The sequence below is a fragment of the Lampetra planeri genome, chromosome 2 (genome assembly GCF_965212315.1).
Source record: "Lampetra planeri chromosome 2, kcLamPlan1.2.h2, whole genome shotgun sequence".
Lineage (NCBI taxonomy): Eukaryota > Metazoa > Chordata > Hyperoartia > Petromyzontiformes > Petromyzontidae > Lampetra > Lampetra planeri.
In genome coordinates, this window is record NC_136108.1 from 34,876,817 (window position 1) to 34,892,094 (window position 15,278).

The 15,278-nt window shown below is 47.7% G+C and overlaps 1 protein-coding gene across 1 annotated transcript in view; it reads left to right on the top strand.

Annotated features, from left to right (window-relative positions):
* LOC144732583 (zinc finger protein PLAG1-like) overlaps positions 1-14,214 on the top strand; it is a 42,307-nt gene extending 28,093 nt beyond the window's left edge. Inside the window, exons 3-6 of the mRNA XM_078614037.1 lie at positions 6,054-6,203; positions 7,905-8,450; positions 8,989-9,290; positions 10,727-14,214. Of these exons, the coding sequence (XP_078470163.1) occupies positions 6,114-6,203; positions 7,905-8,450; positions 8,989-9,290; positions 10,727-12,176 (2,388 nt within the window). The 5' untranslated portion in view covers positions 6,054-6,113 and the 3' untranslated portion in view covers positions 12,177-14,214. The remainder of the gene's footprint in view (positions 1-6,053; positions 6,204-7,904; positions 8,451-8,988; positions 9,291-10,726) is intronic.
* The last annotated feature ends 1,064 nt before the right edge of the window (positions 14,215-15,278 follow it).

A 15,278-nucleotide genomic window follows, 5' to 3' on the forward strand; every position in this document is an offset into this window, starting at 1 on the left:
AGTACCGCACTCCTTATTGATCATACGCAACCCTTATCACGTTGTTAGCACCTTGGGTCATAGGACAGTTGAATATTCTGTAGAGGATGCGAGTACGTGCGGCGATTATGACTGAAAGATACTTGAAAGATTATACGGCGATAAAAAAACACAATCAAAAACAGTTATTATTCTTAAAGGCACCAATCTCAACAGATACATCGGCAGGTTATCTGACAACAGAATGGCTCGGAGTAAGGGCCTGCGACGGTGCTCCTTTTCCGAAGATCGTTATCTTATACCAAGTTTACTAATTGGGGACCAGATCACCTGATAAGGATCTGGTGGGCCACCACTCCCCACGTGAGCGTGGCTCGGCGGAAGGAGGTGCCAAGAATCAATTCGTATTGATGGATCTGTTGGGAATTTATGCGATTAAGAGTACAGCCCACTAAATATTAAAGATAAAAATTACGAATACACTTATAAACGACGGATGGCCATCACTCGGTCTCGTTGTGATGCCTTCACAGCCACGGATGGCTTATGGGTTCGAGTGTGTTTGAGTGGTAAGAGTTGTCTTGAATAGTCAGTGTTCGGAGTCGGTTCTTTACGTCAAACAGACGCCTGGTGGTCGTGTGGTGAGGGGGCGGTGCGCGTCATACGTATCAGTCGCTCCCCTGTCACCGTGGTGAACTGGTTCGGATGCCCGTTGATACGCTGTCGCAGTTCGGAACCCGGTCGGTAGGTGGCGCCCACAGCTCGCTCGCAGCGTGCAGTGTTGGGTCGTCGACCAGGGTGAGCACGGAGCCTCGTCGCCAAACCGCGATCCTCACCACTCCGGCGGCAGCAGAGACCTCCGACTCGGCAGAGGTTGACCCACGCAGGCCGAGTTGAGCTGTCAAGCGGGTCTTGCCCGCCTGCAGAGGAGATGGGGAGCTGCTTGAGTCGAGCCCCGAGAGCCGGCTCCGGTGAGCCGATCGAACTCGGCTGAGTCCCAGACGAGCTGAAGAGTCGAGCCGACCCGCTGGTCGCAGCTCGCTCCTGAGTCGACCCTCCCGGTCGAGCTGGTTTCCAATGCTCAGGGTCCTTTCTTTTATGCCGAAAAACCCCTTTGGATCCTGCCCACAAGGCGGGGTTTCTTTCGATTTTTGCTGTGTCAGGATCTGTCCGTAGGTAGGTGTGTTCATGTGTGTGTCCGTACGTCCGTATGTCCTTGTGTGCATCACCCACGGTATATTCCGTTGTCATACTCCCTCCATAAAATCCACGAGCAAACAATCAGGTGTTACAAATTGCCTCGAGGTCGTCTCTCTGTCTGGGTGCGATATTATCTCTTGTCTGGCCTTCTTCATGAACCAAAACACAGACGTTTACAAATCGTCTCATAGGCGTCTTTGTCCGTGTTGCACCACCTGGAGGGAGGGCAACACTCCCTCCGACCCTCACCGACGCACAAAGAAATGGTTAAAAAGTTTTAACATTTGTCCCTTACCATTTCACAGTTATGATTCTGTATGTAACCTAAGGTCTGTCGTTTCCCATCGTGGTGCTTGACTCAAGTGGAGGTGTTTCCCCGAGCGTATACACACTCCTATCCCGCTCTGCGGGGATACAAAGACGGCCGGGATCTCCCTTTCTCTCCGACCCTGGGTTTAACATCGCTCTTTTATTATGTATTTTATATTCGACCTGGTGGTGATTCATCCCGCATATGCTTCGGGTCGAGTTGTATAAAGTATTAAAGTATGGAAATAACATTTCATATCAATAACTTTAGCCTACCCTGTTGTTAAATTCCGACTTTAACGTTACTTTAATAGCAATACAGAATAATTGAGCTTTTTGTCTTAACTAGGCGAACGCGAACTTCTGGTGACCCCCGCAGCCTTGTTGTTCAGCTGAGTCTGCATCCTTGAGAGATACACAATACTCTAATTCTCGTCTCACTGTGGCCATCCAACCTTCTGCTCTGGGAGTGTTATTCTTAATCAGCTCCCTCCCCTGTGCACACAGCCTTGAGCTGACCCACTTGCCTTTTTGGGTTTATCTTTGCTCCCTCAGCTGCAGGAGGACAAGGCGTATTTCTACCTCCTCCCTGTGTGCACGTGTTCCAATTAGCTCGGAATCCCTAAACACACAATCAGTGATGATTCCTGGCTTTCTGTGGTTGTGATTTAGACAAAGGCGCCTCTGCTTCCTTCCATTGCCTTTGAGTTGACACTGCCCTATTATTCGCCCATGTGCTGAGGTCATAGAATTCGTTTTGACTTCAGTAATATTAACATTCAGTATTGGATTAGCAAATGGGCAATGGTTCATTGATGTAGCTCGCAGCCTGGTCTCCAATTTGAGCGAGCGCGAGGATCGATAATTTAGCCTACTCTGTTGTTGAATTTCGAATTTTGACGTTACTTTAAAACCATGCAGGATGGTTGGGCTTTTTGCCTTAACTATGTCTGGCTGACTCTCCTACTGTCTCTGCCGCCTGCACGGGTGACATGTGCCCGTTTATCAGGCCTTATCTTTCCTTGAAGCAAGGTTGCAAATTCTGCCATCCTAGCCCTCCTCCAGTTCATTACTTAACAACACCTGGTGTTTTGCAGTTTGCTGCGCTTTGGTGTGTTTTCATTCATTATAAAAAAAAAACAAGTAAAAAGATAATATCAATTTTGGAAGAAGAGGTTAGTATACAACACTGTCCTCCACCCTAACTAACTGAGACAAAAAAAAGTAATATTTAAAAAAACTTTTTAAAAAACACGCTTTAATGAAATGTACCATACTAGTAATGGAAGAACTCCACGACTCCAGGAAGTTGCCCCGAAGCTTGCCACAACGTAAGGGGCCGTGACCCGTTACAGCCAAAGTGAGTTGAGCGTGGACAATTGGACCCAAGGCGAAACATAACATATATATTTATATTTTTTTAATGATAGAATATAGTATTGTCATCAGTATGACATAAGTATACCAAGTTTGCAGTCGATACCACATTGGGAAGTGGGTTTAAAATTGAGTTATAAGATTTGAGGATACAACAACAGACAGAGTGAGTTAATACTGGTAGGAACCTCCTGGTTACACCAGCCCACAGGGGATTATTGTGTCCGTCCGTCGTGCATCCAAAAATGGGAGGGGTGGGGCTGGGTGGAGAGGGGAGGGTGGGGAGGGGCTGGGTGGGGAGGGTGGGGAGGGGAGGGTGGGGAGGGGCTGGGTGGGGATGGTGGGGCTGGGTGGGGGGTGGGAGTGGTGGGGCTGGGTGGGGAGGGACTGGTCACCCCGTGGTGCCCTTATAAAACTCAACGTTTAACCTACTCACGCCGGCTTGTGCCTGCCCTCACAGTCGGGCATATTTGCGGAATACACCACGCCGCCGTTGACCCTGGCCATTGACCGAGCAACCCAACGTTCCTACCAGCTCCTTCCGCAGGAATGTGTTAAAAAGCGTGTAATAATAAGCTTGTGCTCCAGGTGAGGTTGGCAATTTACATTTTGTTTTACAATACTATATACATACTAGTTCATAAAGCCTGTCTATGCCAGGCAATTGTTTTAAAAATATATAATTAACCTATGATTTAAAAAAAAAATTTTTTATCTACGATCAGACACTAACAACTACTCCAAAACTTAGTATTTTTCTGCAAAAAATGTTGACGATTTGATTCAACTTCTTATATTTAGAGACGTAACCATCGGAAACCGTTCTTTTTATTGGAAAGAACACATGTATTAACTTAATACTCTATGAGGGGAAGCTCCTTTCTTTTACCATTTTCGAATTATTCAGATTTGAATATCATAAAATGCCTATTTCTTCGTTCAAAATATCTCGGGTTCACTTTAATTGTATTTGCTGTTTAACACTCTATCAAACAAACACACCCGCAAAATTATATTTTGAACAGTTTCTGAATGACATGCACAAACATATTATTGGTATTTCGGTAAAGTATTTCCCTTCTACGTGACTTTACCACAAGATCCAAGAATATGAATCCCTGTAGTCACGAAAGCTTTAAATCAAAACGCACAAACATGTTTATGGGGCACTTAAAATCGATATTTGGGGGCCTTAATAAGAAAAATATCGGTTTTTCGATTGTTCCTGTTGTTTGTGTCCCAAAAGCTACCTATGTACTAAATTTCAGCTTTCTACCTTGCCGAGAAGTACCCTAGAGCTTTTGAGACATGTACAGATTAAGGTAATTATTTACATAGATATGTATTCACGTACCGCATCGGCAGTTGTATGTGATTGCACCGCGGCGTCGAACGCCATTGAATCAGAATCTTTATTTATCCTGGAGAAATCCGATGATCTGTGGAGCTCTGTTTCACAGATGTTCAGTGTTTGAGTGATTGGATAAGATATAATAAGTGTCAGGATCGATGTTTCGGTTTACACTACAGTACGGATCGGTGGCATACCACGACCTTCATGATACAGGACAACGTCGTGAATGAATGTTGGTTGAACTTATTTCATACCGTACGTAGCCAACCATGCTAATCGGAGGCGTGGGGGAAGGACAACAAACTAAACACAACAAAAAGCAGTTTTGAAGAAACGAGTCAAAGAATTAAAGTGAGAAATGAATAGAAGTGTCACATATCCACCTTGATCAATTAACCGTCCACACCCAGTGCAATCGTTGTGCATGGTGTAATTGTCCTGCTGTGTGTACCTTGTACTGCACAGGGATGCCTTTCCATCAGGGGGTCCCCTAGGCTCAAACTATCGGTAGTAATTGGAATGCTTGAAATGAGATTTAAGGCATACCAGGTACTAACCACTTTGCCACTACTCCCCACAAAGGCTCGCTGGCACGTGATCATAGAACAACAAAAATAACTTCCGTTTGCCACCAAGTGGCGGTTGTGTCACCACGACGCTTGTGCCAGGCTAGGTGCACTTTGAGTCCACTTGCAGTGTCGAAGGCTCGCTCGCAGGAGGTCTCGGGATAAACCCTGGTGTTATGGGTTGATGAACTGAGATGTCTTGTGTCTAGATACACCACCTGTGTGCCAACTTGCTGCATTCTAGCCACCCAGCACTCTGCTCATTGTTGTGAGCATCGCCCCTCTGCCCTTTGTTGTTTTTGGAGGGTGACTGCCTCTAACTGCCCAGTAGTGTCCTTCACGAGCCTCCTCCCTAGAGGCCGATCATGACACTGCTGGTACCAGTCATCGGCAAGTCCAATTAGCTCCGCATACTTCTATATCACATCAGTCCATCTTCTCTCAAACTTTTTGTTCGTGACTTGAGTTTTTTCTCATATTCATCTTGAGCCCAAGATTGCAGCCTTTAAGCTGTTTAATCGGAAATCGTTGTGTAGCTCATGCCTCTTATGGGAGTGCTTAATTTTAGCGAGGACAGTCCAGCACGCTGTACATTCCGGGAATAATTGTTGTGTACCACATTCAACCTATCAATAGGTTTATATAGACCTGCTTATACGGTTATAGGAATATAGAGTATAATCATATCTGATTAGTATGTATAGGCGTACGTTTTACTGTAGTTGGAATGCTTTTTGTCAATAATCTCTACTCTAAGCCAACCGATTAGCACGGTTTGCTACGCACGGTGCGAAAGAAGTTAAACATACATACATATAACCTAGCAGGATTCAGGAAAACATCGAGTAAGGAAATAAGCCGTGGCTATGGTGTAGGTGACACGGCCTGGCGGTAGCTCGTTCGCCGCTTGTTGCAGAGGTTCCCGGTTTTATCCCCGCGCTGGTTATCACTGCGGCGTGTAGTCACCAAAACTACACGCCGTCTTCTTCACAATGGACATTAAAGATCCTGTGATGTCATCGCAAGAGTATGCCATTGTGAGCTGGTGTCACTTGTAAATTTGCCGAATTTAAACTCGCCCTCAACTTTCCCAATTGGAATTATACATCACAGTCATTGTCCCCTGCTCCTGAAAACGGGTTGCGAGACAGGTTTTACTGCGTGAACATGCGGAATAATAATTACGATAGGTGTATTATGAAAGGACAAGGATTTTTGTTTTTTGAAGGCTGTGCTCATCATAAAGGTAATGTTTGCGTGACGCTCAGGTGCCCGTGGAGAGAGGTTTGCTCTTCCTGGACGCTCCGGACGAAGACTCGAGCAACTGGATGATGTTTGTGCGTCCGACCAAAACGCAGGAGGAACAGAACCTGGTGGCCTACCAGCACCAAGGCCCGGTGTACATCACCAACACCAAGGTGGGCGCTGCCAGGCCGTGCGTTTGCAGCTGCCTCTTGAACGACAGCGCATGCCAGCACCAGTCACAGCGCAGCGAAAAACGCAACGGCGTTGGCACCATACGTGGACGCGGTTGTAAATCCCTCTTGCTCACGGGTACCTGTTCACTTGCTGCCCGTTTGTCAATCCGCTGCTGGATGAGGGCCCCCCCCCCCCCCCACACAGTGTGGTTCGTGGGGGTTGTTTGACCATCCTTCACCACGCTGGTCAGCGTTGGGTTTGTGAAGGCGGTGAACGTAGATGTGGGAGTATATAAATAAATGTATAATAATACAAACTCTTAACTGCACTCCCATCTAAGGCTAACTTTTGACCACGTAATATACGTATTTCACTGTTACTCTATCTGGGTAAGGTAAATGTAGATGAGCAGTCTTCCAACCTTGCTCATGCCACTGGTAGTGGAAGAGCCTCTGCTAGAGGGAGCCCTAAAGAGCTCCTCTAGAGCAGTGGTTCTCAATCGGGGATGAAATTACATCATATATCGGAGTCATTGGTGAATAATCACGTATGAATCTGCCAATATAAAATAACTACTATAAAATGTAAATCCGTATGGTAACCTAGAACGATAAAAAGGACCTTTCTAAACTCATTGATCGTAAACAATGTGGTAACTTTAAGAGTAACCCGCTAGCGCCAACAAATGGCATCATGCATTCAGAGCGTCTGTCGATTTTTTTTTTAATTGCAAATCCTATCGAGTTAAGATAACTCACAAAATGGACAATTGGTTAAAATATTGATGTTCATTATTCATACATTTATTTCTCAGAGTCAAGGGGTACAGTAGCCAAAAAATGTTGAGAACCACTGCTGTAGAGTCAGTTTAACACGTAGGCTTTCGCGACCAATATCCATAAGAGGTTTTGGGTTAGATCGCGTAACTATATAAATGTGTCGTTAAACCCGCCACCACCCGACACAGCCAACTAGTAAGGGTTGTCATGTTAACAGAACAATGTATTGTAAATGTTGTGGCTTGGCTCTCCAACACACCGGTGTACTGTACTAGTGACGAATTGGCCACGTTCTGTTTACGTGACAAACCTTACTAGTTGGCTGTGTTGGGTGGTGGCGGGTTTAACGACACATTTATATATTTACGCGATCTAACCCACAACCTCTATGATGGACTGCTGTAAAGTGTATTTTTGCGGTCTTCCGCTGGCCCAGATGTCTTGGAAGAGTTGGGAGTATACCCGCGCTCGACCCCACTCCATGTGACCTGTCAAACGAGCACCTGTGGTGCACCCAGTTCTACTGCTGGGTGGATAGAAGCAGGGAGGTGTTATTTCAACTGCCATGCCAGGAGAGTGAATTAACAACTTCTGGATTGTGAATATTATTTAGAGGAGTATGTATACAAGGCGTGTTTAGCCATGATGAGGACAAGCTGATGAACATAGATCAATAGAAAACACCAATAGATTACGTAACATAATAACAGTGCTAAGGAAGACCAGGTAACCTACACTGATTTTGCAGACTTGGCACTGCTATATGTCTAGGGCAGTAGTTCCCAACCTTTGGAGGTTGGAGAATTTCAGAAACGAGCCCATGAAAGCTATTACCCTGAATTGACGTGATTTAGGTTTTCTCAACGCCGTGCAAACGGGCCGTGCGTGCGCGAACGTGACGCTTGCGTCGTTCCTTTGCAGCCAGAAACCCCTGACCCCTGGAAGTGTTCCAACTGCAGCAACGTGTTCAGCACTTTCTCCCTGCTGGAGTCGCACCACTGCAGCAGCCACGATGACTCCGATCTGGATCCCGCGCGAGTGCTGGATCTGGATGAAGGCAAGCAAGCACTCGTTTCAGGCCACCAGACTCAACCGGAGCTGGAGGCGCAACTGACTTTGGCTCGGAGGAAAACTCCTAGCGGCGGCAAAGGTCGCGGACGGCAAAAGGGCAAGCAGAGGGCGGCGGTGGGTCGTCGGGCGGAGGGGCACCTCGCCAACGAAGAGCCGAAGGGCAACTGCGGCCCTGCCGGGTTAACGCTACCACCGAATCAGATGGTGCACCCCCCGGGGGCGGACAGGCAAGGGCCGGGCCAGCTGGGCGACGTGGGGCAGATTGAAGTCGGCGGCCCAGGCCCAACCTCTGGCGGACAGCAGGCGCTGCTTTGCTCGCTGCTCGAGCAGCAGGCCCTGCTGATCCACCAGCCACCTGCGGCGGCGGCGGAGGAGCTAAGCACTTTTGGACTAAAGGTTGGGCCGCTCCCATGCACGTTCATATATTGCCAATATACACACCTCAATCACTCAAAGTTCAACAGACAGCCCGGGGGTCTCGGTAATGTGTCGTATACGTGGTATTCGGTAAAATTAATTTTTATGATCGTTTGATCGTCCTCCTTGCATAGCCGTGGTGTCAGAATTTTTTGTTTTTTAAAAACTTCCACATTGAAAAAATTGCTGCCCTCTACCATGTGGAGCAGAGGTCACTTGAAGAGATCTCAGATGTAAAGCTCTGAGATCTACTTCCATGGGCCGTCCCCGATCGCACCAGCGATGCACTGCTCTGCGAGACTTCCGAATGGATTGTTCGTCTCATTGCATGACGTTGATAAACAAACAAACCACCACCCTCCCCTTCTCCCACCGCACACATTTTCCGTCAAATATTGCAACGCTCGTGCATTTGCGTAACCCGCGAAACGTTTTAACTTTGAAGGCAGCCGGACGAGCGAAGGGCATTGACCGCCTTTGCTGTGCGTGGGTGGTGGGGGGGTGGTGCTGTGCGCAGGCGGAGCGCGTGCGCGCGCCAGGCAGTGGACCCCCGTGCGGCGACGCCGCCGCCGCCGACGTGGGCAGCCCGCCCCGACTGCGCGCCGTCAAGCGGGAGGGCTCGGGCCCTCTCCTGTCGTCGCGCCGGCGGGGCCGGGAGGGCCGGCCGCGGCGAGCCTTCCCGTGTAGCGCGTGTGGCAAGGTGTTCATCAGCGTGGAGAAGCTCAAGGTGCACTCGTACTCGCACACGGGCGAGCGGCCCTACAAGTGCTCCATCGAGGGCTGCTCCAAAGCCTTCGTCTCCAAGTACAAGCTGCTCAGGTGCTCCGATGCTTTTTTGCTCATGTTTTCTCTTTTCCTTGCGTAACAAACCCGCACCTCCGATTATTTCTTTAGAACTGATTTTTTTTAGTTTGTCCTTCCCCCGCACCTCCGATTAGCACGGTTGGCTACTTATGGTGCGAAAGAAGTTCAGCATACATACGTACGTACTCTCTATGTATTCAACGACAACAAATATTTGAAAGCACAGAACCAGGGTTCATGGCATCCAGGTAACTGGCATGACCAAATGTGACAATAGGCGCTCTTCATCATGATCTAGGAAACAATAAACTGAAAAACTAAACTATTTTTTATTTTACCAGGTAAGGCCCACTGAGCTATTTAGCTCTTTTTCAGACGCAACCTGGCTACAAATAATAGCTCAATGAAGTGTCTTATGTGGAAATTTAAAGCAAGCAAATACTCTAACTACATGATTCTAAATATAGAGGGAAAAACTGGAGAACCCGGAGAAAAATGAACACGACTACGGGGAGAATATACGAACTCCAAATATACAGCAGCAGGCGTCAGGGTCGGGATCGAACCCAAGACCTCCTGCATATCAGGCGAGGGAGTTCACATCTCGCCACAGCATCACCAATATGAGAACGATAGAAAGGAATGGGAAATGGAGAGTGGTGCTCCCATAATTAGACTGACCGTTCTTTGCCGCAAGCTCCCGATTTTTTGCATTTACCGCAGTTTGTGTCATGCGTTGTTTTTTTACTAAAATAGGAAAGGTAAAATGTGCAATCTCAGGTGAAATTTACAGTTGTTGAATGATTGAGTGTGCTGAATAATGTAGAAGAAATGTAAAATGAGGAAGTAAATAAATTAGGAATATTGAAGCCAACTTATGGCCCCTCACACGCCTAGCGGCGTGTGAGGGGCCATGATAACGTTCGTACGAGATGACCTAATATAAAATTAAATGACAGTTTCAAGTTGTGTTACTTTTAGGGTTTACGCTGGAGAAAATCGACCAAATTATTTGAAACGTTAGCAACATTTGGCGATTGAAAAAGCTAACACTGAGTAAAAAGTTTTTTCTGCCAAGGTGATGACTTCACACGCCATGTGATGACATCATTGAGTGTGGCGTTATCTGGTTGTGCAGCTCTGAAGGTAACGTCATTACAACTTGATATTTAAGGGCACAAACGCATTGTGTTGGAAAGTATGTGCAAGATTTTTTGTTTAATGCAATCATTTGTTAGTTGTTGTCTTCATATGTGGGTTGCTAGCCAAATGTAATAAGCATGCATACATTAATTTTTACTTATTATTATATAAGCTTTTATATTTCACTTTTGCAGTCAATATTGGGATTCATAATTTACTTTTTGGTTGTATGTGGCGAAATGTAAAAATATATATTATATATTATTTTACGTACTTACATTTTGCACTTCTCTGCTCCCCACCCCAAGGCACGTGGCCACCCACTCCCCGCAGAAGACCCACAAGTGCCCGCACTGCGAGAAGATGTTCCACCGCAAAGACCACCTCAAAAACCACCTGCAGACGCACAACCCCAACAAGCTGGCCTACAAGTGCGAGGAGTGCGGCAAGAAGTACAACACCAAGCTGGGCTTCAGGCGGCACGTGGCTCTGCACGCGGCCGCCAGCGGCGACCTCACGTGCCGCGTGTGTTCGGCGCAGCTGGAGAGCACGCCGGCGCTCCTGGAGCACCTCAAGACGCACGCCAGCAAGCCGTCGGCGGGCCTCAAGGAGAAGCGGCACACGTGCGAGCAATGCGAGCGGCGCTTCTACACGCGCAAGGACGTGCGCCGCCACATGGTGGTCCACACGGGGCGCAAGGACTTTGTCTGCCAGTTCTGCTCCCAGCGCTTCGGGCGCAAGGACCACCTGACGAGGCACGCCAAGAAGAGCCACGGGCAGGAGGTGCTCAAAGGCCGGATGGAAACGCACCAGGAAATATTGGGCATGCTGGGCGTGGGATCGCTGCAGCAACAGCAGCAGCAGCAGCAGCCGCACCACCACCATCATCACCATCACCAGCACGTGCGGGAAGACTACGGGGGCATGCTGGCGCAGTCCACCCAAGCCTTTTTGCAGGCCATGCCGGTTATGAATGTGTATTCGCAAGTAGGGGCGTCGTTGCCGCCTCTCTCCCCCCACCACCACCACCATCACCACCACCAGCAGCAGCATCAACACCAGCACCAGCAGCACCACAATCCGCTAAGCTTGCCTTTGGGCTGCATGGAACCCGTTTCGTCGCCCATCCATTCCTCGACGCCGCAGCACGTGCACGGATTGCCGTTGACATTGCCCCACGAGTTGCCGACGCAGAAGTATCAGCTGGGATCTACCTCATTTTGCAGTGACGAGGCCAAGCGCCTCTCACAGCAGCACCAGCACCAGCAACAGCACCAGCAACAGCACCAGCAACAGCACCAGCAGCACCAGCAGCAGCACCACCAGCAGCAGCAGCACCAGCAGCAGCACCAGCAGCAGCAGCAATCACCGTCGGCCCACAACACAGGTGGCGCGATGGATGACGGCTCGTCTGACCCGCTGCTGCAGAAGGAGAGTGCCGCCATGGCCGAGACGCTTAGCGCCGCCGGCGTAGACCTCTCGCAGCTGCTCAGCTTCCTGCCGCTGAGCCTCCCGGGGCCCGCCCAGCCGGCCGGCGATGACATGGGTGAGACCGCCGGCGACGGCGGAGGGGGCTACCTGGCTGCAGAGGACCAAGGCGGCCACATGGGTGGCGCGCTGGAGCAAGCCTCGCTGGAGCCGAGCGAGCAGGGGGTCGGCGGTGGCTTGAACATGGGGCACATGCACCCCATGGTTCCTCCCTATACCTCAAGCGTCGGCACGCCGTCACTGCCACGCTTCCACCAGGCCTTCCAGTAGTAGTGCGAGCGGAGGGTCGTGCCGGAGCTATTGTCACTGCCCTGCTCTGCATGCTTGTTTTTCAGGGCCAATAGCAATCTGTGGAACCGCTAACTTGCTCTGACGGCATTTAACTCGCTCACGTTTTAAAATAATTCCATTTATATTTGAAGAAAGAGTGCCATTGCGTATTTCACTTAAGCATGTGTTGTTTTTGTCAGCTTAGTACCCGCAGTTATTCAAATTGTAAGCAAATGTACGTAAAGGGAAGTTGGTGGTCCCACTGACTTATATTACTCTGCCGATTTCACTATTTAAGTGCGTTTGATGGTGGCCTGGTTATTGAGGCACTTTAGTATGCACCTGTTGGGCGCCCTTTATTCTTGCCTTACTGTCGATGGGCATTTTATTAAGACACCTGTAATGTCACTTTACAGACAGTGTGATAAAGCATTTATTAAGTCTGTGCCTACCTAAGTTATTACAGACTTTGGAAATGTGGAAAGTATTAATTTAATCCTTAACTGATTCAGCATTAAAAAACTATAAATGCCAAATAACACTGGCCAGAATCATGTTCCCCCTATCTATCAAAGAGAGTGTTAAAGTTATCTTTTTTGCAAACTTAAATGACACAACTCGTGATTTTGGCTGGTTTTTTTTCGACTGCTTTAACAAGGGCACTTAAATCCACAATAATGTAAAATAACGATGCCTTCCCGAGCACCTTCGGGTTGTACCACATCCTGTCCGGCGTGATGTCTCAAAGTTCCTGACGAAGCTTCCAAACGTCCGAGATCGAGCCGAACAAACATGGGGTACAACCCTAACAACGCATGGGAGAGTGATGTCAGCACAACCGTGAAAACGTACGAAGTTGTAATTATAGTAATAATAAGTTATCAGTAAAGCATTAAAACGCTATATAGCAATTTGACAAATAGTGCATGATGCCAGGTTTTCCTTTCCAAAGTCTGTAAGGTATTTCTTATCTCCTGATGTCAAAGGGTGATGATGTCCAATGTGTGAATGTGAAGCACGTGGCATAACAAACGCCTTAAGGTTGGGACGTCTGTGGAAATAGTCCTGTTAGTGCCTTGACTATTCTTTTGTGTCGGTGGTGTGCTCTCGCGTGGCCTTCTGAAGCACACTTCATCTAACTGTCTGCTCAAGAGTTTAATCTCCATCCTGGCCTCATTGTGTTCTCTTGAAGCGGCATGTTGTTTACAGTGTTTGACTTTTGCTTTACCCAAAGCAAGGTCTTTGCTATGAAAGTCGTCACAACAGTTTTGAAAATGCCTTGGGGATGATTCGTAGGCATTGTGTGTGATCATGACTGACAATGCAACAGAGCAATCCATACAACGCCTTGTGGGGACTCAGCTGTTCTGATTCGGTAACATTTATTTTTTGTAGGTTTTTTTTGGGTTGTAAAAGTGAATTTGAAAGTGCATCCATTCATTGCTTGCTTGCTTCTCTACTGGCCAAAATGCCTCTAGAGGCTACACTAGATGGAGCTTTTGATATCCCCTTTAGAGGGTATTTGGTCTACTCTTCCTCACTGGCTAGGCGTTTTGGAAGTCGTGGGAGTACTGAAACTTCACCCGATCACACACGACCTGCTGGTTGACGAACTGTGATCTACTCATTTATAGTGCTGCACGAACGGAGGGTTAAGTTAAGAAACTCCCCCTATCGGTTCGTTCAACTGCCACGTTGGAAAATCTAATCAAGCCTTTGCCATCTGGGTTGCAATTCCAAATGTGCTAACCGTTACACTGCGGCAGCATCCTCAGATTTTGTTTTACCTTTGGTTAAATGCATGACATGCTTATGACATGACATGCTTATCCCCCAAATTAATACTTTCGACGATTACGCTCACTGGACATACTGTAGTGTATACCCATGACACACATTTTAAAATCCTGGACTACATATTAAGCCAAAGATATTTGATTCAAAACCCACAAAAATCGAAATGCCTCTGTCATTTCAGAATCTGAGTCGGCGCAGCGTGGCATGGATTGCTTGAAACTAGGCATTAATAAAAATAAAATACCTGAATAATGCGGGCACTTGACAAAATACCGTTAAGATCGGAGCAATTCATAGGGGGGGAAGCCCTGTAACTGTTACTTCGGGAATTATTGTACATTGCGAACTTTTAAAAGGTTTTTTTTTATGTTTCATATTTGAAATGTATTGTTATTAACCATGTTTGCTGCTGCTTAGCCACCACCGTGGCTCAAAAGACTGTTAGAAAGACGCAGGAGTTGTGCCGGTAAGCGGAGAGAGGGGGGGCAGAGATGGAGGGTGGGGAGGGGGGTGGCACTGGGGGGGGGCACTCTCCATCCTCTGCGCTGTGGATGGGTGTGCTACTCGCTGGGGGCCAAGGAGCGCTGTGCCAATTGTCAAAAACCTCCCCCAGCCCCCACGCTCCCTCTTGCGCTACCCGCACAAGAGTCGCACGGAGGGGCCGCCGCCACCGCGCCTCGCCAACATTTGCCAAGACATATTCTCCCTCGGATCTTATTCTCTTTTTTTTCTTATTCCGTGATGTAATTTTTGTTGTTGGGTTTTTACATCTTGTATGTGTTAAGCTGCCATGTGATCCAGGTACGTTTGATGCACTGCTTTTTCCAAGGAGAGTTTTATTGGCGTCAGGTTTTGGTCACAGCGGCAGTTAGGCGCCTGTGTTTTTCTGACGACGACGACGACGATGTTCCAGTCGAATAGCGTGGCGTCAATTGACACAGTGGGCTGGTTCAGGCAATGCGCACTTGCTTTATTACCGCAGTCTGGGATGCAGATGATCTAATAGTAAGCACTTAACTACATCTGTACATGTTTAACATTTTAATTGTATCTTTAAAATATTTAGTAAAAAACAATTTGGCACTTAGTTTGCATGCGAGGGGGATAACGGCGTATTGGTTAAACGTAACAACTTTTTCGAAATCCATCAAAAAGTGGCATTTTTACTTGTACACTTTCCTTAGAGGTAACTGATTTGCTGTTGACTGAGCATTAAGTGGATGGCGTCGAAGGAGTCCAGCTAGAATCGTGATCGACACGTTGATCAATAATCTGCCCTGAAGAGGGAAACTTTGTTTTCTAGTT